Source organism: Pagrus pagrus (assembly GCF_965226575.1).
Source record: "Pagrus pagrus genome assembly, chromosome: 20".
Classification (NCBI taxonomy): Eukaryota; Metazoa; Chordata; class Actinopteri; order Spariformes; family Sparidae; genus Pagrus; species Pagrus pagrus.
Window position 1 is genome coordinate 18,938,604 of NC_140207.1, and position 27,612 is coordinate 18,966,215.

The window sequence follows — 27,612 nt, forward strand, 5'->3', positions numbered from 1 at the left end:
AACAATTGAACAACTAATAAAAAAAAAAAAACATTGTCACGCACTCAAAAACACTGCACTGTTTTAATAGAATATGAAGACGTACAGCATTGTACTGCCTATAAACATGGAGAGCTGGCCGTCATTGATCTTTGGGTCCTGGATGTTGACTCTGTTCTCAATTTTCAGATGGGATGAATCCTGGAAAAGATGAGTCACTTTTGGAATGATTCTCTCCCGAACTTAAGTGAACCAAACCAAGATATTTGGGCTTTGAGTCATTCATCAATCAGTAGAAAAAACATTCTGTTTGTGGACATGAGTGGACCATTGATATTTTAAGAGGCCATCTCCTCTTGAAACTTGTTTGTGTTGATTGATTTATCTTCTTGTTTCGTGACTAATGATCTCATTCTTGTTTTGATCCCTGTCCTCTCCACCCCACCCCACTTCTCATTCCATCCTTGTCCCTCACAGAAAGCGAGGGGAACACCTCCGGAGGCACTCCTTCAGTGGAGGAATGGGTGATATTGCAGACCCTCTCCTCCTCTCGTGTCCCTCTCCTAGTGCTTCCCAGCGAGGTCACCACACTCCCTGGACCCCGCTCTCCAAAGACAACCTCAAGTACCGCCCTGATGGTTACTACAACCAGGAGGAGCCCCTCAACTACTGCAAGTCCTCCATGGCTCCTCATAAAGGTGTCAGCCCAGGCCTGGGCGGCTGGCCTCTGCGGCCAAACTCAGGTCCTCTCAGAGCGGGCCAGGGTGTTGGCTACATCCCCTCTAACCGCCTGAACAAGGCTGGCCAGTATGGGAAGCCATACCGCCTTTCTCCCAGCTGCCACAGCGGCCGAGGTGGCGAGGTGTTTGTGTCTAAGCTCTATGGGAATTCTCAGATTCCCACAGATCCAGACGCCTACTGCGTGGACCTGGTGAAGAACGAGAATGGCTACGGAGAATGCTACGATGGCCATCTGATGCCCGAGATGCCACCCATCAAGGTAGAGCATGATTCGGACTCTGAGAACGGCTGTGATGCCTATGGGCGACCCTGGGTTTGCCGCGACCCAGAGTCCATGGATCGTCGCTATGCTAACGGGTTATACGACCAAACCTCAGGCCTCCATCTCAAAGCAGAGGCAGATTACTACGATCCGCAGTACTCGCCCTGTCAGCGCGGGAAAGCAGGAATCAGCCCACCATACAACAACGGCAACTACCAGAACTATGCAGTCAACAACAGCGGCAACACAACCGGACGTCTGTTAAAATGTGACAAAGACTTGGGAAATAACAACGACAACAACCAGTTTAGTCCTCACAGACTCTCCCACACAGACTCTCTATGCAGCAACCAATCTGTCAACCTCATGGACTCACACGTCTACCCACAAGACCCTCACAAGGCCTACATGCACCCGGACTACAACAAGCATGGCGCTTACGAGTTCAAAGGCCACGGCCTGATCCATTCGATCAAGCGGGAGCCAATGGACTCCCCACCGTGGTCCGAGAACGCTCGTGACATGAGCCAGTCCATGATGGTTGGTCCAAGGAACGTTATGCCCTGTGTGATGAGCACAGGGCACCACAAGTCCAGTCCCTACATTTACATGCAGTAGAAGCAACTGGAGCAAACACATCAGCAGATAATTACTTGCCCCCCTTCCCCCGTCTGCCCTACACACACACAGAGACACACACACACACACATAGACACACACACACACACACATACAAACAATAAGTGTGCATTAAAGTAGTATGTTGTATTTTGCACCACATGCACCAGCATTACAAAAGGACAGTCTTTGATTATGAGGATTCCCAGGATGTCGACATTTAAACCACTTCTTCTGCTTGATGAAGAGGTCACCGACGAGGCTCAGGTTCTAGTGTTAGTGTTGTGACAATCAAAAGTAATACTTTTAATCCAGTTTATGGATAGATGATTTAGTTTTTAAGGAATACATTTTGTAGCTGGTTCCAAGCACTTTTGGATTTAGTGACAATGAGACAAATTTTGTCTAGAAACACAGTTTAATTTTGTTTTATTGTGTCATGTACACCTGGCTTTTGTGGGAGAAACAAAGATTTTGCTGTAAAAAGATACTTTTTAAAAAAAACTTTGTACACAGGAGATGACCTACACCTCACGGCTGGGTTTATCAAGGGAGATGGCTGATTATGAGAGCACACTTTGGAGTCAGTGATAACAACTTAAAGGATAATCTGCCTTGATGGTGATTTTGCATGTTTTATTGCTTTAACTATAAATGGCCTACCTTATTCATTACTGCCTGCAGTGATGTACAGATGGAAACAAATGGTTTCTATGCATTGTATAATTGTATTAAAGGGACAGTGTGTAGGATTTAGGGTGAACTATTGGCAGAAATACAATATAATATTCACAATAATTATATTTTCATCAGTGTGTAAGCACCTGAAAATAAGAATTGGTGTTGTTACCTTAAAATAAGCCTTTTATCTACTGAGGGAGCGGGTCTGCCATGTTTCTACAGTAGCCAAGAATGGACAATCAATGGCATTGGAGAGAGTTATTAGCAGCCATCGTAGGTTCTCCTACAGTGTGAGGGTTAGGAGTATTCACTTGGTTGCTATCTGCAACTGCACCACTAGATACAAGTAAATCCTACACACTGGATCTTTAAATCAACTTCCAGAGACTTTAAACTTGATCACTTGAAGAAAAAAAATACTTTGATCGAAGTTACATAATGTTGCAACCAGGGTATATTTTGTAAACACTCATCAAAGACACTTGCATTCAACAACATCCCTGCTTAGTCAGTGTTTGTGTTCTGAATATGATTTTCCGGCAGTGTAGCAACCACTGCAATACATTTGTTAGAGCATCCTTTGAGACAGCATTAAGGCCATTTAAAAAAACAACAACAACAACTTTATAATAATGAAACTGTATGCAATTCATAGTAAATGGATCAAAAATGTAAAACTATTGGAATGGCCAAAGCTTTAAGAATATTCAGTACATTGATTTATTGTGTTAGAAACAGCCTGCTTACACACATGAGGGCAATACATGGCAAGTAGGGAAACCTGTAGTTCGACCATGTGTCCTGCTGAAGCGTCCTTGAGTAAGGTACTGAATCCTAACAAGGAAAAGTGAAATTCAGAGTGAAAACAGATTCAAAAGTAAAAAGTGACAACTCGATTCAAATCACACTAGATTTGCCCTTTAAATTAAAGGCCCTAAGATGGACTTGGACCCATGACAGATGGTCTGCACTGGTTAAATGGTGTGTTAATTATCAGCTGAAGCTTTGTTTGGACAAGGTAGAAGTGTTTGTTTTGAACTGAAGGAAAACTGTTACAAGGTTTCAATGCGCACAAAAATCCTGTATTTTAAGTCATGAAACTCCTGTTAAATGTACAAATAATATTAATTTATGTCAAGACTAATGTTGTATTGTGTGGATTAGTGTTTATGACAAGATCAGCATTTCAACCAGCCTATCTCACTGCAGATACAACACATTTCCTTTGAAATGAATATACACTTTTCATGTTGTCTTCTCAGTCCGAAAACATCAGACATCGTCTTCACAATCAGTATTTTTGCACAAATGAATTAAAAGCACCAAATTGATTCAATGTCAGAGTCTCAGTTCTGTGAAGCTACTGTAGTAGTTTCTGAATTGCACTACTGGGAGTAGTTCAGTTGAAGTTCAGCCTAGCCAGACAAGTTTTTTGAGTCGACGCGCACAACTGTACATGGTGTCACTGTTTTTGAATTTGTCCTTTTTCTCTTTGTGTGTGTTCATTTCAATAAATGTTTGATGATTCATATTTATTGTAAGATGCAAAAGTGCATAATTTAAAAAAAAACTACAGTTTTGAAGGCTTTTCTGTTTCACTAAAGTAAATAAATATGGCTTTTTTTTCTTGCTATCTTTTTGATAATTGTTAAAAAGACTGTCATACTTGTCTCATGGAGGAGGTAGCTGCAAGGTAGCGAACACAGTGTACATATGCAGTGTCTTCCAATGTTTCTACGTGTTTTTGCAAATGGGACTTATCTATTAAAAGACTTTTCTTTGTATGGAAAATCTGAGTGAGGTGTTTTTCTTTTGCTGTTAAGCTGATATTTAACAAGTCAACACAATTCTGTCGGCCTGTTTGGCAGTAGCATAACAACGTGTCATATGTGATGGCTCTCTTATACTGTATCAAGATCCTTGTCATAAGCATTAATAGCATTAAAGTTAATACGTAATAAGGGCCGTATAAGTCCTCATTAGATGAGTATGTGTTAATTAGACTATACAAGTGTTAATAATAGTATCATAAACATGTTTATTGTTAGATAACAAGATATTTATGTATTATAAGAAACTTTTGTTAGTTTAGACTGTTTGACAATGATCTTTTAGAGACTGCATATGAACATTAACAAAGCCTTTTCAGTTTCTTACAATTGTTTATAATAGCATTGCAAACAATTTATTAAGTTTAAGTTTAACTTACCTATTATGTCGTTGTTAAGCTTTACTATGCATCTTTGTTGCTTTATTACACTTAATACAAACTTTATTATGCATTTATTAGCAGTTAACTATGCAATAAACAATAGTTTTTTGCAGCTTATAGACCTAAAATGAGAGCAACGCCTTATGAAGTTTAATGAATCCTTTATTATGCACCCATTAACAGTTTTACGGCTTTAATTAATGTTCTTAAGCATCTATAAACTGTCAACCAGTTTCTTGTATCTATAAATGTTTTATAATGTAACAATAAGCATGTTTATGATGCTATTTTTAACACTTACATAGTCATATTAACACAAAATAATGTTTATAAACATCTTATAAGGACTCATCAGGGCCTCATTACCATAACACCAGTAATGCTTTATTACAAGGACCTTAATATAAAACGTGACGCATTCAGGATGATCACACAAAAAATATCCACAGTCACCAGATTACAGACAATGTATAACATTATATTAAGAATATAGAATACCATATACATTATAAAATATTATTTATTGCTTTTTATATGAATATGAATATGAATATTACACAGCTGTAAATGACAAGCATCTTTATTAATCATTCAAATTTTTCAATCAGTGAGTGAAAGCAAACAGCAACATGTAGTGTGAGGACTTTGTCATGGTGTCAAAAAAAACCAACATTTTTACAACCAACTCAAATAATGTGAAATAATGTACCACATGGTCAAACTAATGGCCTCCTGCTCTGATGAACGATTTCCTGAATGAAAAGTGACCAAATTCAATTGTTCCGTTTCCGTCTTTGTCTCTTTAGTAGCTTCTGAATTTTTCACATATACCAAATGTGGTCTCATCCTTCAGATTTGTGTCTCTATTAATAATAAATACTCAGCAGAACAGGATACAGAGTATCTCTAGCCACATTGCCTGTATGATTAATGTGCTGTAAAGTTGGCATGACAGCTCCTTCACACGATCTGGGAAACTTAACACCCGTCTCTCACCACTGTCTGGGACAGGGGCTGGAGCCAGGGGAATGTTGGCATCCACAGAGTGGTAGAGGGCAAGGACGGAGGCAGGGGACAAGAAGAGAAAGAGATGTAGCCTAAAAGCTGTGGTTATATCCAGGTCCTCTGGATTCCCAGTAGGGCTGGACCTCCATCTAACTGGGTAGTTAATTACTCATTTGGCACATCAGGTTTAAAGTAGTCTTTGAAGATTCGCTGTCTCCTTGATCCAAAGGCCCTCCCTTTTCTAACCCTTATCCAAAAAATAATCATATAAAGGCTGCATTGTGACAGAGCCAATCAGGTCTTTGATCAGTAAATGGTCACCCACCCTAAATGTAGATCATAGTGACTCTGAGGCCACACTCAGGATGCATAGAGGTCATTGTCCACACAGTAATAAAAATTATTCATTTACCAATGGCCTTGGCGTTTCATGGGCTATACAAAGCTCTTAATTGTGAATAGATCAGTTCATGTGTCTTCAGCATGAAGAAAAAATGTTTACCATTTCCAATCCAGCTGGCCATCAGCAGGCCATGTAGCTTGCATATATCAAGAGAAACTTTTAATTTGGTTGCAGATAATAGGACACAAAATATAACTTTAGGAAAAGAGCAAACGCAGTGTGCCAATCAGTTGGCGGCTAACAATTACAACACTGGAACATGAAAACTGTGCAAATGAAGAAAAATAACTGAATTATCACCACAGGAGTAGGTTCTGCAGGAATAGCGCTCTGTTGATCAGCACTATTTGGCATAGTAGCCCTATTCAAAACCACAGATTATGTCATCGTGAGACTGTGACATACTTTTTGCTTAATGATGCAAATAGGGATTCTGGAGAAAGACAGCTGACTGTTTAGTCTCATATTGATGCTTTGGGTTTTCTAGGTCTTCAAATACTTTGGGGCTGGAAGGTCAGGCCGTCCACCAACCAAACTGTCAGTATTGCCTATCTGTAAACGAGAAAAAACTACAAATTGCACGTGCAACACCGAAAAACTCCCTGACAGTCACACACATTCAATAATTGTTCTTTGACTTATCACAATTCATGCTATTAGGTAATTTAATTGTGTGAGCACTTGGCCATGTGAGACCAGTTGCAGAATACATGAAAATGCAAGTTTCACAAGTTTATCTGCTGGACACAAGACGTGTCTCACTACACTGTAAAGTCCATTCTCAGTGTGTGTGCACTGGTGCTGTTCAAATCAAATCAAATCAAATTTTATTTATATAGCCCAAAATCACAATCACATTGCCTCGATGGGCTTTACAGTCTGTACAGTGAGCGACATCCTCTGTCCTTAGACCCTCGATTCGAGTGAGGAAAAACTTGCCATCTTGATGGGAAACAAAAAAGACCCTTTTAACAGGGGGAAAAAAAAAAAAGACGATGGAAGAAACCTCAGGAAGAACCACAGAGGAGGGATCCCTCTTCCAGGACGGACAGTCATGCAATAGATGTCGCATGTACAGAAAGAACAGCAATCACAGTTTACAGGTTGCATTGCCAGAAAATCTGATACAAATTATATATAAAGTGTGTGGATCCAGGAGACGACTGAGCAGGACAAGGCATCGCCAGGTGGTGCCCGAGCCACATGACCTCCTGTCCACCGTGCCTGCCTGACATCTGACCTCTCTGTAGTGTCATCAGAACCTGGTACTAGCAGTAGTTCCTATGACGATAAAAAACTTTGATGATGAATCAAACAGAATCAGGACTCAGATTTTTTATTAGTGTTACCTGCACTGGGTCCCTCACTTGTTTACTCTGAACTGAGAGAAACAAGCCTCTCTAACTGTCGCCACAGCGATCGTCATCCTTGTCTCTAATCCCTCCGAGAAGCTTGTGTTTGTTTCACCACAGTCAGAGTATAGCTTATAGGGAATTACAGGATACACGAGGATCAGTTAGTGTGGGGATTTTACTGATTGGGATGATTGTGAGTGTGTACTGTACGTGAGCGTGCAAGCGTGTGTGTGCCAGCATGCTTGTAAATAGGGTAAGCACCAGATAGCCACATCTTATGTTTGTTTACGAACAGACTACTAATGAATTTTCAGGAAATCCTGTTATGAGCTTCACATCTTTAACTATATTGTATAAATAATATCCACCAAGTTATTAAAAATATAAATTCCAGGTCCAACTTTCATATATAGTACAGGTTCATGGTCTCATATGTATTCAGCAGTATCACTTTTAAGGCTTTTTGTGTCATTTTATTTTCATCAACATGATTTGAGGAAAAGGTACCTGAAAATGGTAATCTTAATGTACCAGATCTCCAAAACCATGGGAACTTATACACCACCTGAAGGTTCACATTATCCTGCATCAAAAAAAACACACGTTCACATCATAATGGAAGTCCATGTTGGTCCTATAAACATGCCCAACTGACCATATGTTAATTTGAAGATCAATTGTCAAAAGATAATTGGCATCCTCAAAGCTAGTATTTCTCCATTTTAACGTACACTTCCCGTAAACCTCGTTGATTCCTCTGGTGATTTTGTTGATTTACTAAGCAACAAGTTCAAAAATGGCCCTATGCGTGTCAGCGGTGAAGTTTTGCACACCCATGTCGACCCAGACAGTTGAAGAGAAGAACTGCTCTCTTCCTCTTGGATTAAACCAAGCACTTCCTCCTCATCCTGAGATGAAACACGGCATTCAGTTTTTTTTTTGTCCTTTCAATTGAACAGTAACTTAACACGTATCTCATCTTAACAGAGAGTTTCTATAGAGTTTAGAGTTTGCATATGGTGCTCCAAGGCTGCTTGTGGCAGGTTAGGTGTAACTGCCAAAAGAATTAATGAGATTCTTTACTTGGCAGTTGGCAAGGTGTATGAAAATATAGTGCGGGAGGAACAGCAAAAGCTAAATGGCGTTCATAACTCATTTTGATTCATATAGGAATAAGCCATGAATAATCCATGGACAGTGTTGTGGAGTTTAATAGCTTTGGCCCTGGAAACACTCTTTAGGTTTTCTGTAAAGGAACAGTGATTATTAACCGGTATCATGGAATATACAGTACTCACCACTGTGAGTCGACCGTCTATTGTAATATAGCGCCTGAACAAAGGAGAAGCATCGCGTTTTTGTGTGGCTTTACTGGGATCAAGCTCTATGAGATGAATAACATATGCATTGTCTCTCTAACAAACACACACACACACACACACACACACACACACACACACACACACACACACACACACACACACACACACACACACACACACACACACACACACACGCACACAGACTTCCTGAGTGAGTAACAACTAACTCATTTGAATGAGTACAGTGTGTAGTATCTCTCTCTTTCTCACTTTTCCCCAAAGGAGTACTTTGCTTTTGTCTCACTGTAGTTTCATGACTGATGATGTGACAATAAGGGGGGGAGGGCGGATGAGGCTGACTTTAAATGTTTAATATTCGTCAGCATGCACGCAACCTTCGATCACGCCATCTGTATGACACTTGTTCTGGTCGGGGAGGGGTAAGGGTGAGGATGACAAAGAAAGAGACGGAGACAGAGAGAGAGAGGTGGAGAGATGAAACCTTGAGGTGGGAAAAGAGAAGTTAGCTTGGGAAAGGAGTGAAAACAATGAAAAGAGCACATCCAATCAAGAAAGAGGAGCGACCGCTTAGGGCAACTGTGTTGTAAGCAAAGTGTTTGATGCTTGTTGACAGCTGTATCTGTGAGGGGGAGAGAGTATGTGTGTGTGCGTGTGTGTGTGCAAACCAAGACCTATAATCCTATACCATGCAAGGTTGCGTGACCGTTCATACCCCACTCTTTGCTGCTCCGCACACCATTTGCCCTAATTGGTCACACCCACTCTCTGTCTTTCTCACACACACTAATACACACTCACACAGGCAGATGCACCAATGCATAGACACAACAGTGTCCGCATCTCCTCTCCCCATATCCCCCGGTGACAATGAGGAGAATCCTTGAGGGTATGTCCCAGACACGCATGCACAAACACATATGCATGCACATTATTATGCACATATACACACACCCTACTAAGCATATGGAAGACAGTCACGCAATCCCCCTGCCCGTAACCCTTACAACCTTGCCACTTCTTCCTTCCTGACTACAATTAGCAATGAACAATAAACAGCACCTTGCCTTATTGCTTAATGTCTTTAGCTGTGTGTGTGTGTGTGTGTGTGTGTGTGTGTGTGTGTGTGTGTGTGTGTGTGTGTGTGTGTGTGTGTGTGTGTGTGTAGCCGCTAAAACAGTAGTTTCCAACCTTTTTGGTCTGATGTATCCCTAAAGTCATGTCAGACAAACTCAAGCCACTCTTCGTGCTCCATATTCATTTCAAATAACACTATTCATTGTATACAGGTGGATTGTTACAACATTTTTTACCTTAAGCTATTTATTCTAAAAGGTATTTCTAACTTTATGAATGGCTCGGCTAAACTGTTTATCCATTAGGCTACTTTTTTACTAACTATTTCCTACTAAGGCTAAGTTATTTCAACTGTTCATCAATTCCTATTATCTATTTCAAATAATCATCCATTACTTTTAATTAAACTTTTAATTTAAAAAAAACATTCATCCACTATACAGTGGATTAACTACTTAAACCACTCATTACTTTAATTGTTTAGTCTTCTTTGCTAGCTTGTTAACTAGACTACTTTCCAATCACTCTCAATTGCTGTTCACCTTTTACAGCAGACTTCAATAGTGCCATAAGGATATTTAAACTATTTATCCACTATACAGTACAATAACTTAACTATTTGAACTGTATACTCATTACTTTAAGCTGACTCTATGGTCTTAGTTGCCTCTAATACATTTAGCCTACCTAACTATTCAGACTATTCATCCAATACTTTTAGCTAACCACTGTATTTGGTCTTCTTTTCTAGCTTTCTAACTACTTCCGAATCACTCACAAATGCTAGTCCTACATGTTCATGTTTAGCAGCTGACTTCAACCAGCCCATATGGATATTGAATATTCTTTTGATTGATTAAAATGTGGACATTAAGTATAATAAGAGTTGTAATTCTTATTTTGTCAAATAAATTGACTTTAAAGTACCTCCTGGCAACTACAGAGCCACCTCCTGTACAAGTAGGCTTATCCCTTGTTGGTTATGACTGCACAAAAAAAAAATGAGGTGAAAGAAAGCAGTCGAATAAGAACTCATTCACAGATATTTTTCAGACAGTGGGATATAAAAATGAACTGATTAAAGTGATGCTATGCAGTGAGATGCAGTGTTAAAATGAAATGTTTTATGCATGTGCCCAGGGGCGACTAGCCAGTTGAAAGGTTACTGAGTGCAACCTGGTGATTCATAAACTAGATATGCAGGCCGCAGCTGACCATGAGTCATACACACATGCACGCACATACGCAACACACAGGCAAGCAAGCGCTTTCACTCCCACTGATACACAAAGTGGTTTACAAGAATTTCTCCAGAAAGCCACTAATTGAAACTTAACTACTGTGTACCTCAAGTCTTCATGCATCCAGACATACATATAGGATATTATTATAACGCAGTCCCAGGGCCAGCAAACATGGTCAGAACCAACAAGCGGATGCTCTAATAATTTCCATGTGAGATTAGAAGGAGAGTAGAGTGAGATTAGGGAGCCACTGCCAGCACTGATTTTATTGGGTTGAGTTCATGCTCCAGTTGACTGATTAATCTGTGAGGGTTACACAAGGATAGATGCTCAAGCTGTCTCTTTTGCTGGCGTATGCTTCTACCTACTGGTAACAATTGCACACTGCAGCTGTGAAGGACTTTTTAAATCACATCGGATGGCATGTAGCCATGGCCAAAATTTACATAGAAAAATGGAAGCAGCTGCAACAGAACAGCATGATTCTCTATCCTAGTTTACTTGATCTGGACAGTAGATAATATCCAGATCTGTAAGCACAATCTAGCTCAAGTAATCATTATTGGACCCGAGTGCTGAGTTACAAAGTGTAAGAACAGAGATGTTTATTTAAAACTTCAGCCAAACCCACAAGCATTCCTTTATCTAATTACCAACATTTTCATTCCTCTTACTCATCACTAGAATCCCTTGAATGTGCCTTGAATATGTCTAGGAGTTTAAGGTTTTGACAACCTGTGGTCGACAGAAAGTCAAATCGCCAAGCTATTTAAACTATCAGATGTTCCTATGTACAAATATTTGACATTACTGGGTTCCTTTATGATCAAATTACCAACCAACATTCAACATTTCAATATAGCAACATTTTGCCATGAATGTTAGTACCTCGAATCACACCAAAGAGCATCTCTGTGCATCGGTGAGGTCTAAATTCAGCTGGCATTTCTTCACAGTGATTCATCAACATAATGTGCAGAGCAATGAGCCTAATACTTTACAGTATTTTGCGCCAAACTAAGAAAACATTCCCAACTCATTAGACTAATGTGCAGGCCGGGTCCTATTCATCCTAGTCAGGTCACAGACATGACATGATTTAGATTAGATCATTTCCCTGATCTTTCGAAAGTCAAATCTGAATCATGCATCAAAATCCCTGCAACAAGTTTTGGAAGTGAGAATAACATGAGAAGGTTGAATACCGCCTACACACAATCTGAACATTTTTCCCTCTGGAATGAGAAAGATTTTCCCATCCTCAAGATGTGACAATGCCAACCAAAAGCTCTGTGTAAATATTTTGGTCCAGAGCTGTTTAACATCATAGTTGTGGGTGTGGGTGGACTGTGAGATCTCTGATCTACAGCAGGTATTTTGCTCTTGACAGCATATGGAAAAATTGAAAAACATCTGTGTGGTGTGGTCACAGGTGGAACAGACTTCAAAGTTTCAACCCAGAGAAAACAGCGCAGCAGCAGTTTTCTGCCCTATGTGAGTCATTGAGGATTAGTGTTTAACCAATGGGTTTAACTCAGAGTGACTGGAGATTCAATTGTGGTTTTGTCACTCAAGAAATAGCCCTGTATGAATCTGCTTTGTGCAAAGAGTGAATGGGCAGCATGATAATGTGAATAAGTACGAGGGAGACTTGAAATTTACCAAAATAAATACTTTATTATTAAACTTGCATCCCCAGTTTATCATCTGTTTTAGTTAAAACTACTGAATGTCATTCAACCTTCAGTCTCTGTGGAGTTTGTGTTGGTTTGTAATGGGCTACGATCTGAATCAAGATGGAGGAATTGATGATCAAGAAGAGCAAACCGGCAAGCCAGATCAACAGGAAGGTGTTGTAGCCTTCAAACTCCAGGAAGTAGGCTGGACCCAACCAAATACCCTAACAGTGGAGAGAAAATATAATTGTTTCAGTGCTACATTTAAAACGTTGCAGAACAACTTCAGTTAATCTATTGTTTTTATGTTGTGAAAAGAAGAATCATACAGGTACCACTGACAGATGCCAAACAGCATGCAATACTGTCTGGTAGGCATCAATGCATCTACCACTTGAGATACTAAGAAGTTAGATTTAATTGCAGCATAATGTGATAAATTGAATTACCTGTCCAGCAAACCAGAGGAGCAGCAGTCCCACTCCCTGTTTTATTGACAGACTCAGGTGAGGAAGGACCAGAGGGAGTAGACACAGGTACCACAGGAAGTACTACCAAAGGATAACAAGCAACATAGTTAAAAGCTGTGTGAGGAGTGTGAGCTAAGGCTAGAGTATAGTAGTGTACACATGCATTAAAGTTCACAGTGATTGTGGCTGGAGGACGAAATAAATGGATGGGATCCAATTCAATACCCAAACTAGCTGTCAAACTTCGGGTGGAATACTTAAATGAAAGTCTCCCTTTTTCACAGATAACACTAAGAAGTAACACACAACCCTGTGGAATGAAGTGAAACTGTAAACATTTCGAAAAAATCATTTTTTTCAGTTTACTAAGAAGTCTCTTCTTAATTGGATGAAAACAACCATCCCTTTTCTTTTTACAGGTCATCTCAATCCTCATCTCAATCCTAAATGCAAGGCAATGCATCATCTGATCTCTGCTGTTGTTGGTGCTTTATGTACCTGTGAAGTGCAGACTTTGTTGAAAGAGACAAAGATGGCGGTGTGCAGGAAACAGCAGAAAGCCAGGTCAGAGTGAAAGGCCCATGATGCCACCAACAGCAGGATGAGCTGTGGCAGGAATGCTGCCAGGCCAAGCCACTGGCTCCACCTGCTGTCTGCACCAACAAAGGACAAAAGAATGTGACCATCCTTAGACACCCACACCATATTCTTTAAATTTACATTCCCCATTACCACATTATAACCGACGAAATAAACAAGCAAATTATAGGTGCTGACAAAATGCAATGTATGTCGGTCTACAGCAACGTGTCACACTAAGAGGTTACGAATGGCTGAATGGGTGAGTACCTGCAGTGAGGTAGAGCATGTAAAAATATGGAGAGAAATTGTGTCTGATGTCCCTTCTGGTCAGATGGTACAAGTAGGTCTCATGGAGGAACTCCCAACCATACCTGACGACACAGGAGAGGAGTCACATGATTTGAGCATTTCCATTCAAAATTATTCAAAAGTTTTTCTTTGGATAAAAGACAATGTAGAGGGGCTTTCTAAAAAATACATAAAATAAATCAGACATCTCAAACACCTGGCTCCATGTTTTTTTAATCACTTTACAAGGGCATAGTTTTAATATATCTCAAATAGTCAGAGAAGCTAAGTTGTTAATTTCATTTGAAGAGCCAGATTTCACTGCTGCCAAATGGCCGATCATCTTCTAAGTAACATTTGGCATCTGTTTTTTATTAATAAATTAGTTAATTATTAGCTATAAATATCAACAATGACTATCCACATCTAGTGTAAACAGATGGATAATTCTTATATTTTTAAGTTATCTCCACAAAGACGGGACATGTCCGCATTTTTGCAAAATCTTACTCAAAGCTTAAATATAGCTGGGCACTAACTGCAATATTCAATACTTATCAAGCAGGGGCACCAGAAGCAATAACAGGCAATGAAAACCTTTTTTTCTGTATGTAATTCTTTCTTTATCTCACATGTAATAGAAGAGCGCTGTGAGCACACAGAAGACTCCTCCGGCCACACTTGCAAAGAGGAACAGCTTTCGGTTGAGGAAGCTTCCTATAAATCCAATAAAGCTCCTCCACTTCCACCTCTTTCCGTCCCCATCAGATCTGGTCTCTTGTGTACGCAGGGTTAGGGCGATGGGCAGAGCATATGTAATGGGGTAGATCTTCATGTGGACGGACAGACCATAGAGTATGGCTGCCCACATCAGATGACGAGCTGGAGTTTGAAGAAAAAGGTAAAAAGCAGAGAAGCTGAATACCTACTTTACTTCACAAATTAGCCATGTATACATCATTCTACAGAGCTTAGATGTACCTTCCATACAAAGTAATGTCCCCAGCACCAGGGCAGCCAGAATTGACTCGGCATTCCCTCGGCTGGATACTCCCATGGGCAGTGGGTTGAGGAGCCACAGAGAAGAAACACGACGTGCAGTCTGAACATAAATCCCCCAAAACACAACTTTATCTGCACTGCGCATTCCCATAAGCCTCTAAACATTGTTGTTTTACAGGACTAAGTTAGTAAGGATATTTGTAGCTATAGTCAGCAATTATTAATCAACTATCCTCATAAAGGAAAACATACCTCCGAGCGCAGACCTCTCAGACGGAGGATTCTGTAGATGAGCAGTCCTGAGAGCACGTCACACACAATGAAGAGCATCTTTCCAAATACCATGCCGACATAGATGTTAGGGGTGAGCATCCAGGCAAGGAGAGGGGTGTAGCGGTAGGTTGATCTGTTGTAAGGGGACTGCCCCTGTGGAAAGGTGGAAATGATGTATTACAGTACAGAAAACTGTAATAATATCAAAACTTAAAGTACTCATTATGCAGCATGGCACCAGTCAGTGTTATATCATCATATCATGGGATCATTATTAGTCATTAGCATGCAATAAGCAGTACTTTAATGTTGTAGCTGATAAAGGTCGAGCTCATTTTAACTGCGTCATATAATGTTTGTATGTTAACCTGTAACAATATATCATATTATATAAACTGAACATTTGTTTTGTATGTAAAAGCTTAATGTTAGAGGCAACTAGTACCTATAGTAGAATATATGCAGTGGGGTGAAAAATAATTTTATACAAGCTGAGCTTTGTTTCAATGTTTTAAAGGTAACTTAGTGCAGTAACGTCAACTGTAACAGTAGCATAGTGAAGCGTTAGCATAATGTGGCGAAGTAACAGTTGGGGAAGTTATAATAAGACCTGCTGTTACCTCAGTAATGAACCTCGCAGCATCCGTGAACACATGGTAGTCAATGTCAGTGTACTTCACCACCATAGTCCTGTCCTGGTAGTCTCCATAAGCGACCAAGGCCAGTCGTATAGCGAAGGAAGCCGTGAAGAGGACATGCTTTTCTGTGAGCTTGCTTATTAGCCTCTCCATCACCAAGCAGGGAGAACCAGATTAGCAGCAGGCAGCACTGGGAGCTAAGTTAGCTGGTTTGTCGCCTTCAAACTAGAATAGGTTAGCCACATTGTCTGTTTCAGTTTGCCTTAAAGGTTTAGAGATTTCTAGTAATGTTACCGTCGTCTTTTGTTAATAAGCGATTCATCTTTGGAATAAACACACTTCAAAAATGACAGCGAGGAAATAATGCGGAAGTGCGTTTCCCAACATTTTCTTCTTTTTGGACTTGTACCTCAGGGCACCATAACATAGATGCATTAGCGCCACCTACTGTGCCGGAGTGAGACCTTACACTAATTAAGTGTCTTGTCTTTAGAGACAATTTGCAGGTGCATTTAATCCCTTTAAACATATTCTTTGGATTATTATTAGACATGCATACTTGGATAGTGTAACAGCCCCAGTCTTAGGGCTTCTGTGTTATTTTCTTTTAAGAGCATGTATTACACTTGTGCTCTTAGGGAAGAAAGGCCGAAGAAACAGCACATATATATTTATTCTTCCTCATATAGGATGAAAGAGAGAATTATACTTTTGTTAGTTTGGTTAAAAATTAACAACGTATGATAAAGACTTCTCAGAGACAATCACCAGTACTAGTAGCAGCAACACTTGCACAAGGATTGATCCAACTGCAGGTAATCCATTTACACACGAAACCAGATCAGAGAAAATGTCAATTAAAAGAATAGTTGAAAAAATTAAATGTGACGAACAGTATTTGCAAACCACTCATACTGTATGTTTATTCAATATGTAAAAGCATAAACTCGTGAAAATATCAGTTAAAAACTTCAAAGATCTTGTTATATATTCTATATTAACTAAATGCACCATAGTACTTTTGCACTTTGCTTGATTGTAGTTTTAATAATCCTCAAGGACATATCTATTTGACAATGTGATTTTATCACATTATCTTCTTTGGTTAACTGAATATATAAAAGATCAAAAGTGCAGAGAATCTTGCACCCATCACATTTTCATATGGTATAAAATTACAGTCAACATCTGTGCTGGTAGTTGAAAAAACAGGCATAATAGACATGTGATAAAGGCAAATTCTCTCAAAGGCTATGAGGTATAAGATAAGACATACCAGAATTTAATGATATAGTTAAACTAGGGTAGGGTATGAGGGTGCAGCAAATAGGGCCATACATGCATTACAGACATGAAGTAAACCATATCCTCAGGATGAGATTATGTGCAAAAGATCAACAGTGCAAGAACGTTATGTTCAAGGAGGCACAGGATAAACACAGAATCACTCATAAGAAGTGATGCAGACAAGAAGCCAAAGTTCAGAAAATCAAACATCTTTCTGGTTTTGAAAATATAGGATGAAGACTCAGGGTGTGACTAGCTATAGGGAACTCTAGAGTGGTGATCCTCTCAGCATTCTTCTAGTGATACATACAGTGCTCACTCAGGGGAGCAGTATCGGCCAGCAAAGAGAATGCTCATGGAGGGGTTATGCCTGATGAAGAAGAGGAAGGGGTGGTCTGCGATGAAGGTGGGTGGACGCATGGCACAGCGCAGCATCATGATGGCGGCAGTGGCTGCAGCAGCCTCAGTTCCCTCTTCGTTGACCTCCACAAAGGCCTTGTGTACGACTTTTGACAGGACCAGGTCATTGGCGGGAGACATGCCTGTCAGCAGAAGAGATGGATTAAAGAATATTTTAAATAAATATAATGCCTGGGCTCACCCTACACCATAGAAACGCAGAGCACATTGATTTGGAAGAACATCTGTTCTATACTGATATCTTTTTATATTTTTATGAATATGTCTGATGTGGTCCTACCAGAGAAGTCACTCATTGCGATATCAAAAGCATCCACCATGCCCATGCTGACCAGGAGACTCTTCATGTCATATTTCTCCTCCATCTTGAACCGGGGCAGCCCCACCTGGACCTCAATTTCATCCATCATGTCTGGACGAGTCCACTCCACAAAGTTCTCATAGGTAAGCTCCTTCTCCAGCTGCGGGTGGACATAAAATCAATCAGTTTGTCTGTGTCTTGTGTGTTTCTGTATGTGTACAAGTGTGTGTGTGTGCAAAGGAGGGTGGGGGTGTTCCTACCTTCTCCAGACCCGTTGTACTGTCCTCCATGTCATTGGGTAGAAAGATGAGCATGCTGAGCTCCTTTCCTACATATGGCATCTCTAGGATCTGTTCAACAGGTTTAGGACATTACAGCAAATATACAGCATATACTAGTCAACTGTTTGGTTATCCTTTGTTTTAACAAGATAATGTATTGGATCACATGCAACAATAAAAACCCTTGTTAAGTAAAAGCTTCATGATTAAGGTAACTTTAAGTCACCTCATTAACAAAAGGGAATATACAGTATGATTGGTTCAATGGTCCCAGTTGGTTGATGGACTGACAGAAATATTAGCTGACATACTGCAGTAATGGATGAATTAACTGAATAGCTTGATTACCTGGCAGTTGGCTTCAGGGATGAAGGTTAAAGGGAACTTAGTTTTCTGGTGCATCATCTTCACTGGTTTGGTGTCATTCTGAAATCAAACAGAAAAATACAAAAACTTAAAGAGAAACTTAACACCAGCTGAAGTCTTGTATACAACAAAACTCACTACAAATTATCCAGTCGGTGAGAAATGGTGGTGAGCTAAAAAAGAAATGAAGAAAGGTGAACATTTAATCAAAAGCTAAGCGCAGGTGACTTTGTAGGATATTGGTGAAACCTGGACTTAGATTCATCAAGTGGTGAGTGAAAACGCTCTCATGGCACAGCCAGGTTGCCTTACATGTTGCAGTGTGCAGGTTGCTAGTTGTTCACTAACAAGTTCCCCATAACACCTTGAAAAGCTGACACAGTATGGAGGCTTGCTGTTGAGTTGGTTTTTCAGTGTTTCTGGGTTTTTCCCTGTCTGATGGCACTAATTACAAATCACTGCAGATTCAGGGTTTTGTTGACCAGTTCAAAGCTGACTAAATGGTGTATGCTATGCTATAAAATATTTTTAAAACCCCATATTTTCTAACTTTAACTGACTTTTGTCAATCACTGTAACCATACTTAATGTTTTCTTTGAGCAGTGTTACCTTGTTGATTCTAAACTTAGCATCACGTGTGGCGTCCTCCTTAAACTTTTTGTTCCAGTTGCCTTTGAAGTAGATGGCATTGACCAGCACCAGCCTGGTCATGCTGTCCAACACACCCTGGGCCAGCAAATCCTTAATTTTACCTAGAGGACAAAATTATACGGTATATGATATGATTTCACTCAACTGAAAGCATGTAATGTGTTGAAAAATGGTACACTCAATTGCCATGTTTCCCTGACATAGAATGAAGTTCAATCAAAAATGAGACTGACATAACTGAGTGTGCTTAACATTAATATGGTGCTCCTCCAGTTAAAGATCAGTTTATAATGTTTGACCGGTGTTATAATAATTGCATTGGATGAAGGAAACATGAGTGTCTATTAACATACTGATAGGTGTGTATGTTAGTGTGTATGAACCACCTTGTGTCTTATCCTCCACCCAGCTGTTTATGTTGAGCCTTGCCGCCTCAAAGCTGGTTATGAAGTCAACAGACTCCAGCTCTGCGTTGTAGTGCTTCCTGGTGTCTCCTAAGAAATGCTGGAACCATCAACAACACATTTACTGATTGTGATCACCCAAAACAATAAATCATTTATTAGTTAGTTAGTTTATTTAGTAAGTGGAATTAAAGGTCATTACAGCGAGAATATTTCTCACAACCACTTCTTTCCTTGCTTCTATACTGGCCTGCTGCCCACTCCCTCATTCATCATTCCTTCAGCTCAAATATTCTTGTCTACGTATCTCATTCACTCCGGCCTAGAAATATGTTAACACAACCACACCTACTCATGAAGATAAAATACACACACCTCAACAAACTGGTATGACTGCTCCCCGTACAGTCTGTTGGCCACACTGAGGGAAAACGGAGCGTCTGCCTTGTTGAGTTCGCCCAGCAGCTGTGCAAAACTGCGATGGACATCGTCCTGGACATCATGGGTTTTCAGGCACTGTGGATGAAGAAGTCAAGGGTTTAATAGATGCACTAAGAAAGAAACACACCAGTCTGTCATAAACAGTTTATTAGACCAGAGTGGCGATCATTTTGCCTATTAAGAGATGAGACTACAACACTGGCAAGGTTTTATTTGTAGATGGTTGACTTTGGTGCTCCTTGCTATGCATTTATATACATTATGTTGAATGATTGTGGGTCACTCAAGTCACTCACCTAAGATACCTAAAGGGACAGTTCACGCCAAAATCAAAAATACAGCTTTTTCCTCTTACCTGTTGTGCTATTTATCCATCTATGGGGTCTGTGGGTCGTCTTGAGTAGACATTACTGCTTTGACAACCACTGCTGATTACCATCTAGTTACAAAACTCATCAAATCAGACCATAACAATCTAGACGGAGAGGAAGAATATGCATTTTTGATGTTGGGGTGAACTGTCCCTCTGAGTTACAGGCTTTCAGTAACCATTTCTCTTCATATACTGTACAAATTGCCCAGCATCCCAACAAAGACTGTAAAAAGGAAAAGGGGGTTAGGGGTTAGACATGGAAAAAGTAGAGGGACCACTTTAACACCTTGAACACCAACTTTAAAGAACCCATGGAAACGCCTCCCCAAGGTTTGACCAGCATGTCCAGAAACACTCACATGAAGACACATGCCAACCCTCCACCATGTTGTTATTTACACTGTCATCTTGAAAAACAGAATTCAGGATGCTTTGGCATCAGCAAAACATAAACCATTATCATTCGCTGACAGCCATAATGACATTTGCAAGATGTGGCATTATCCACATACAAGAGTGTTATCAGAGTAATACCCTGGTATAAAGCATATATACAAAAGGAAACAGCTTTATGTGTGTACTCTCTTGTCATTAAGGCATTTTGTTGTCATAATTTCAAACTTTTGACAGTTGAGTCTAATCACGCTGATGTTTCCAGCAGCTGCTTTTAAGAGATAAAAGCACACCAGGAAGAAACCATAAAAAGAAAAGCCAGGACTACATTCATGTGTAATATGTACCACCATGTTTTTTTTGAGTTGTTGTACACACACATTTACCATTCAGTAAACAGCATATAACTCAGGCTGCTCTCTTGCATTGCTGTTTTTTCTCCATATTCAGTCCAGGAGGACAGCAGCAGATTAAAGACAAATGTGAAATTCTCCCTGGAAGCAGTGGCTCTTTGTCTCCAAGGATCTCCTCACAAGATGACACCACCCAAGCAGACCCAGATAGTTAGTAAAAATGCCCCTCACTCCTGTACTAGTGGCTTTGTTACCATCTTCAGCAGGTGCTGTGGTATTTTGGACTGGACTTGCTGCAACATCTGCATCTCTTGTGGTCCTGCATGCTGCACCTTCTCTGCCTCAGTGAAGCAGAGGACCTAAGGGTACAACTGGGAGTGTTAACTGTCAAGTTAGACATCATGTGTCTCTGGTTGTATACATGAAGTATGAAGTCATCCTAGCGGTGATGTGTGGGTCGAGTCATATTCTGCAGGCCTTGTATAGTACAGTACCCTTAGATTTGGAAGATGGGTCAGAAATCAAGGCAATTTGAATGCTGATCTGAGAGAAGTGCGTAAAATCATAGTTTTGTTCAATAAAATAGAATTGTGGGACAAACCCATCTATAGCTACACGACATACAGAGATGATGATTGTACTGACATATTATATTACAATACATGGGTTGTATTAAGTCCAAAGACCATCACCAAACTGAAAGTAATCACCTGTAAATTCATACAACTTTTCTTTCTACAGTTGCTGAATTACATTGAATGGAAAACTGGTGAGAGTGATTGCGTTGCATGTTCTGTCACGGCTCTTTGTCACATTTCTCTCTGCGTGGTGGTGAGGAGCTGAAGAGTAACCACAACCAACAATGTTGTCAGGGTGTATCCACCACACCCTGCATATGCTTCTAAGCTGCTGGATCAAGGTAAGAACTTCAACCTATGGACTTGAGCAAACACGATTTCCAGCTGCTGGTAAGTGGCTCCTTGAGATTTCCCTTCCCAAAAGAATCCATTGCAGGTAACTGATTTATGTGGCATATAATGTTTTATAAAGGCATTTTGTTGTTGCACCTTTTTGATAAATTAGAGCATTGATTGTGAGCCTGCATCGTCTACACCAGTGATTCCTACACATGCACATTTCTCATTCCCATCAACAGACTGTGGTATTTGTTGGCCAGTTGGTTAATGAACAAGTTAAAAGAACGCAGTTCACGCAACTGGACTTTCTGGTAACTGGCTGCTAAAAAATCCTCACAGCAGCCACATGTTACTGTCACCTCTGAGCTCTTTCATGCGTGCACAATCACACACCTACCTTTACTCACAAAGACATGCATTCACACAGTCCTATCGTCACAACTCATGACACAGGCAGGATCACTCTGTTATGTTTGACCCACACAATCAGAACAACATCTTAGAAAAATACAATGGTGTGGATTTTTGTCTTTGTGATACTGCTGGTGTAGCTGGGTGTGCCCCTCTTACTGTGTAATTTAACAGAAACTCACTGTGTCTGGTAACTTACACAGTATAGTAAGTTTACAATAGACTCAACTTTAAAACGATCATGGATCCGTGACCCATTCCCTCTACTGCCTCCCCCTACTTTGGTTGTTGGTACAGCTCAGGTGCAGTTTACCTGCAGTCATCTGACTCAAAGCTGAACGCTTCTGCAACAATTTTACCACCTTCTGGAACAAACCCAGGCTTTACACAAAAGAGGTTGCGTCACAGCTGCTTGTTTTAACCAATGAACTGTCATGAAAGGCACTGCATGCCACTGTATATATATAAAACACCAACTTTGTCCCTGACCCTGTCAAATAGCCAGGTAACAATACTGCTGTTATTGCATCTGATCAAAGAAGGGCATAAAAAGAAGAAAATACAAAAATGACTGGTAATATCTGCTATTTTTTGCAGTCTGTCTTAACATAAAGCATCATTATGAAAATCAACCTGCACATGCTGTGAATAACTTATCAATACTAACTGTCAGCTTGCTTTTCAACCAATTCAATCAGAATCAGAATCAGAACACTTCATTAATCCTCTGGGGGGGAATTGTTTTTTTCCCAGATGCTCCGTGGAAAGTAGAAATAGAAATATAGCATGAATGGAAACAAGAGATAAAGATAAAGATATAAATAAAATAGTAAAGTAGACAATAAAACAAAATAATAAAGCAGACAATCTCAAGTGTTCAATGACCACTCCAAGTATTAGATATTACAGATATTTTCAGTATTTACAGATATACTGCTTTAAGCAGTTTGTGGTAATAGTAATCGCTTCCAAAGAAGTTTCCTAAGAAACACGTTGGATTTAGTGTGAGGCCCTGCCTCTTTGACATACTCAAACTTCAACCAACCTGAACTTTTTGGGTGTGTCTTTGTTTTAGCAATCGTTCAGGAAAAAAGGCAGTAAACGTTAATTTCGACCTTCATTCCAACTATCTCTGCTGAGTATACAGTCTGCTAAACTGAAGAGTGATTTCACTGAGCGCTATAAGAGTATAAACCTGTAACTTATTGTTACCATTAAACATTATAAATACTACTGCATATGCATAATTATCTTATTTTATGTCCTTAAACCACTGTACTGCTTTTTTTTCTTGCTTGTCCTCATATTTCTTAATAGGCTGCACAGACTGGGAACTGATAAGGTGCACAAATGACTTTACCTAGATCTTTATTGCCTTTACACTTCCATGTTATATATAACGTTTCTATAGTAACACCACACACAGCTGCCCCCCATAAAACGTAGTCAGAGTCTGAACAGGACAGACTTTGTCATTCTTGCTGATACTGAAAGAAAAATCTGGTGATTCATACTGAATAAGGGCCTGCAGTACTACTTGCTGCCCTTCATTAAAAACGCCATCATTAAAAACGAGTAAAACGCCTTTTTTGTGACATTTATATCATCATTTTGTGCACCAGGTGGACAGCCATAATACCAACTTAAAAGGAAAAAAAAAAAGATTATGAGCTTCCTAAAATCAAACTGAACTTAGTGTACCACCCTGCATAGCCATTAACATTAATGTGTGTGTGTATGTGTGTGTGTTGTACCTCTGACATCTGTGTGGCTGTGTTGCCTCTGGCCCCCAGCATCACCATAGCCAGGGCTGAAGAGATGCTGAAAGGGGAGTAGAAGACATTTGCGGTCTTGTCGTTATCACTCAGCCTTTTGAGCAGAGCCAGTGAGAAGGTGGTGTTGGCCTTGGATAGAGGGGTTGGTGATGCCATTGTGCCTGTAAAGAAGGGAGGGCAGAGCACTTATTACATACATATTTTTAATAACTATTCTAAAATTTCAACTTTTCATAGCACTTTTATCCTTTATCTGATTAGTATCTCACTTTTTCTCTTTGTGCCAACTCCACTGAAAAGTTGTTGTTTTTTTACACCATATTACACTGACTGTCTCTGAATATTAATACATGACAGATGATATATTAAGAACATTTCTAAACACCTAAGATTCAGTCTTTAGTCCGGCAAACATTAAAGACCAAGCAGGGCTAATTTAATATATCTTCTAAAACAACCTGCTCACCTACCCTGACCTTATTAGCAATAACAAAGTAAAGTAGTGGTAGTTATGTTATTATTATGAAATTAGCTGCATCATTAATGGTTTGTCTGCAAATTTAGCAACAGATTGTAAATATATTAACAAAATATCACACATCCAAGAAAATATTAAACTTGCTGTTTTTTTAATGAAGTATGGTATAACAGAAAACAACTGAAAGAGTTTATGTCGCTCTTGGATAACACAAGGGAACTACGTGTCATTCTGAACGAATTACTCATATTACTTTATATTTAAGATGACATATACTACCACTGAGATACACTTTACATAACGCCTGACTATGAATGAACCAGGATCAAAGACTGTCACAGCAGGCCTTTCACCTGGAGTAAAACGCCTTTTTTGTGTAACCAGTAAAACTGATTCAAGAGCCAGTGTGCTTTTAGCCCGCTTACTGCTGTTTCACCGACTGTCAACAAACCTAATGATCAAATCCCTCCGTCACACACTGAATGAGATTCATCATCTACTTACTGACTGACACTTGCCTTGAGGTCCTTCAGAGATCAGGAGTCTTTAGGTCGCTTCTGTTGGAAGCATCAGTTTTATTATTTCCGAGCCGACACGCCCCGAAAACCTTGTGATGAGCTTCCGTGTTCTCCTGTGTCATTGTACGGAAGCCGAGCGGATAAAACTAGCTTGCACTCGCTTTTTTTTTTACTCTTTAATTGATGGGCTACTGTAATAACAAATTAACCAAAGTTGTGCGGCTTGCAAAGCGTCAAAATGACCAAACACTGATGGCTTTGTAAATACAGTTAATCAAGCTTCCAGGCATTTTAATAATGTTACTCCCATGATGACTGTCCCAGTCTTACTGTTTTATTGTCTTTTTGTTAGATGCAGTCCTTCTAAGGAAGCCCTGAGGAGTATGTGAGGATATTTTTTCTGTGTTCATGACTTGAGAACTGGTGAAAAAAGTTTTGCCCGGATAGGCTTTTTAAGTCCCTTGATTGTTTTGTTCATCTGTGAAAACGTGATTTATAAAAAATCAAAAAGGAATAAGGAAAGATTATCCTGGCAAAACTTTTTTCACCAGTTTCGACACAACTTATTGGGCCAAAATTGAGAAAGTTGTGACCTTTATATAACCTTGTTCAATTTGTCTTAACTGGAAATCACAGGCTTTGTCACTTTTGTGAGTGAGTGAGTTTATTTCTGATCATTTCTACAGAAAAAAAAACTTGCATAACTGGGAGTTGAAATTGGCTAATCACTGAACGCACAAGTACTAGTCACCATGCTGACTTTTTTATCAATGGAGCAACAAAGACTTCACAAGATTTCATCACTCATTCCAAGCACAAGGTCACAGGTTATTCATTCCCAGACAAAGTTAGCTACACATTTTTTACTACTTCAGCAAACAGCTCTGTAAATCACTATCTTGTTTGGGCCATCCTTCATCTAACCAACAACAACAATTTTCCTGCACATGTCCAGCAGCTGGTATCAACTGCAGGTGCTGATGAAGTGCAAAGGGTTCTCAACTGTTAGTTAAAGGGTAATTCCAGCAGTTTTACACATTAAAGTGTGTTTGAAGGTCTTGGGGAGTGCAACTGCATAGTGATAAAAGTAGTATAAAGTCTTTTGTGGCTCCAGAGGAAGCTGCATGCATTTTGATGAATTGCTTCCAGTGATGTCACTCAGTGGCTAAGTTGCATTGTGGGTCATGTGGAGAGGTTTTGAGAAGGAAGAAGAATGTGGGGAATAAAAGCCACAAAGTGCAATTTTTTTGTCAGGAGAAATACTTTTTCCATGTGTTTTTGTGTTTTCATGGATGAAAAATAATAAGGAATTTAGGAATAAGGAAATATCCTGGCAAAACCTTTTTTCACCAGTTTCACTAACTCTAATCCAAAACAATTAAGATCAGACGTAGAAAAAAAAGCATTTTCCTCACTTTCTACATGGGGCTTCTGTACCTCTCTCAGTAAGATTTGATAAGATGCTCACCTTTGTCTTATGCCCAGAGTAGGCTATAATAAAACCCTGCAATGGGGCTGAAATACACTCAGATTGTGCAAACTTTGTTAAATATATTATAAACGCTTTTATAACAATTCCATCACAATTATTACATGCATGTGTTTATTTGTTGACATTTGTACTGAAGTGACTGTGGATTAAAAGGTGACTGACGCTGCATGTGTATAGGGCCTAGATTTTTGTGCTCCTCCACACTTTGTTATGGAGCGTCTCCACTGCACATACTGTAGAGCTCACCTGTTGTTATAAAGTTGTTAGTAAGTCAGGGACAACGATGGTAGGAGAGTATATGTCATGACCTGTCAGTGGCTGTATAAGGCCTATTCACATGACATGACAACAAACCATTTCTCCAGCATTAATTGCACCATGACACAGGTATGCTTTAGGGATTGGGCTGTAAGAACGTTTGATGTAAGTACGTAGTAAATAGCCCTGGAAACAGGAGGGTATTCCTGCTCTAGTTTCATACTGTATGACTACATTCTACGTCGGGAAAACACAGCTGCAGTAGTGAATGAAACACCAGTTTCCACAGATCATACTGTCCGTCTGTCTTTCAACACAAGATTGCATAAATAGTGAATTGTTTAAGCGAAGTGTCAGTGTCAAGAGCATCCTCTTGTTATAGGAAGTTTGGCTCTTCCTATACCTCCTACCCATTGCTGCAACTGTATCACTGCTTATGTGTAGTAGCCTTCTGATGCTAATGTACCCTCTCCCTTCTTTATGAAGTCTTACAATATGTTTTTATTATTATTATTATTTAGGTAATTATTTACTATGTGGAGCCATCTTGCATTCAACACAACTTATTGGGCCAAAATTGAGAAAGCTGTGAGTGAGTTTATCACTGATAATTTCAACAGAAAAAAACTTGCATAACTGGGAGTTG

General features: G+C 39.7%; 3 protein-coding genes across 5 annotated transcripts in view; 1 reads left to right on the forward strand and 2 right to left on the reverse strand.

Moving 5' to 3' along the window:
- The window catches only part of ahrra (aryl-hydrocarbon receptor repressor a), a 66,920-nt gene extending 62,925 nt beyond the window's left edge, over window positions 1-3,995 (forward strand). The window contains exon 9 of the mRNA XM_084340564.1: window positions 457-3,995. Within this exon, the coding sequence (XP_084196690.1) occupies window positions 457-1,600 (1,144 nt within the window). The 3' untranslated portion in view covers window positions 1,601-3,995. The remainder of the gene's footprint in view (window positions 1-456) is intronic.
- Window positions 3,996-12,574: 8,579 nt separating this feature from the next.
- On the reverse strand, window positions 12,575-16,216 carry pigm (phosphatidylinositol glycan anchor biosynthesis, class M). The gene is made up of 8 exons (XM_084340396.1): window positions 15,829-16,216; window positions 15,188-15,361; window positions 14,915-15,035; window positions 14,566-14,815; window positions 13,913-14,016; window positions 13,562-13,716; window positions 13,043-13,144; window positions 12,575-12,817 (listed from the first exon to the last, which is right to left on the reverse strand). The coding sequence occupies exons 1-8, from the start codon at window positions 15,997-15,999 to the stop codon at window positions 12,650-12,652; spliced, it is 1,245 nt and encodes a 414-aa protein (XP_084196522.1). The 5' UTR covers window positions 16,000-16,216; the 3' UTR covers window positions 12,575-12,649.
- Window positions 16,217-16,501: 285 nt separating this feature from the next.
- Window positions 16,502-25,315, reverse strand: LOC311249560 (leukocyte elastase inhibitor-like). Of its 3 annotated transcripts, none has more exons than XM_084340675.1 (10): window positions 25,203-25,315; window positions 24,200-24,381; window positions 21,372-21,476; window positions 19,933-20,073; window positions 19,540-19,657; window positions 19,112-19,254; window positions 18,484-18,561; window positions 18,115-18,204; window positions 17,834-18,014; window positions 16,502-17,675 (listed from the first exon to the last, which is right to left on the reverse strand). In XM_084340675.1, exons 2-10 carry the CDS (start codon window positions 24,374-24,376, stop codon window positions 17,449-17,451), a joined length of 1,260 nt encoding a protein of 419 aa, XP_084196801.1. In that variant the 5' UTR covers window positions 24,377-24,381; window positions 25,203-25,315; the 3' UTR covers window positions 16,502-17,448. The 3 variants fall into 3 exon arrangements, with proteins under 3 accessions (XP_084196801.1, XP_084196802.1, XP_084196803.1); XM_084340676.1 differs by having other exon boundaries at window positions 25,217-25,306; XM_084340677.1 differs by lacking the exon at window positions 21,372-21,476.
- Between the last annotated feature and the right edge of the window lie 2,297 nt (window positions 25,316-27,612).

Coding starts and splice junctions, on each gene's coding strand:
- pigm (XM_084340396.1), bottom strand. CDS start 15,999: ATGGAGAGGCTAATAAGCAAGCTCACAGAAAAGCATGTCCTCTTCACG. Junction 13,145..13,561: donor ACAAAGTCTGCACTTCACAG/GTACATAAAGCA, acceptor ATCCTTTGGTAG/TACTTCCTGTGGTACCTGTG. Junction 12,818..13,042: donor TCCTCTGGTTTGCTGGACAG/GTAATTCAATTT, acceptor CTCCACTGTTAG/GGTATTTGGTTGGGTCCAGC.
- LOC311249560 (XM_084340675.1), bottom strand. CDS start 24,376: ATGGCATCACCAACCCCTCTATCCAAGGCCAACACCACCTTCTCACTG. Junction 20,074..21,371: donor CACAGCACCTGCTGAAGATG/GTAACAAAGCCA, acceptor CTTCATCCACAG/TGCCTGAAAACCCATGATGT. Junction 18,015..18,114: donor GTACAACGGGTCTGGAGAAG/GTAGGAACACCC, acceptor GTCCACCCGCAG/CTGGAGAAGGAGCTTACCTA.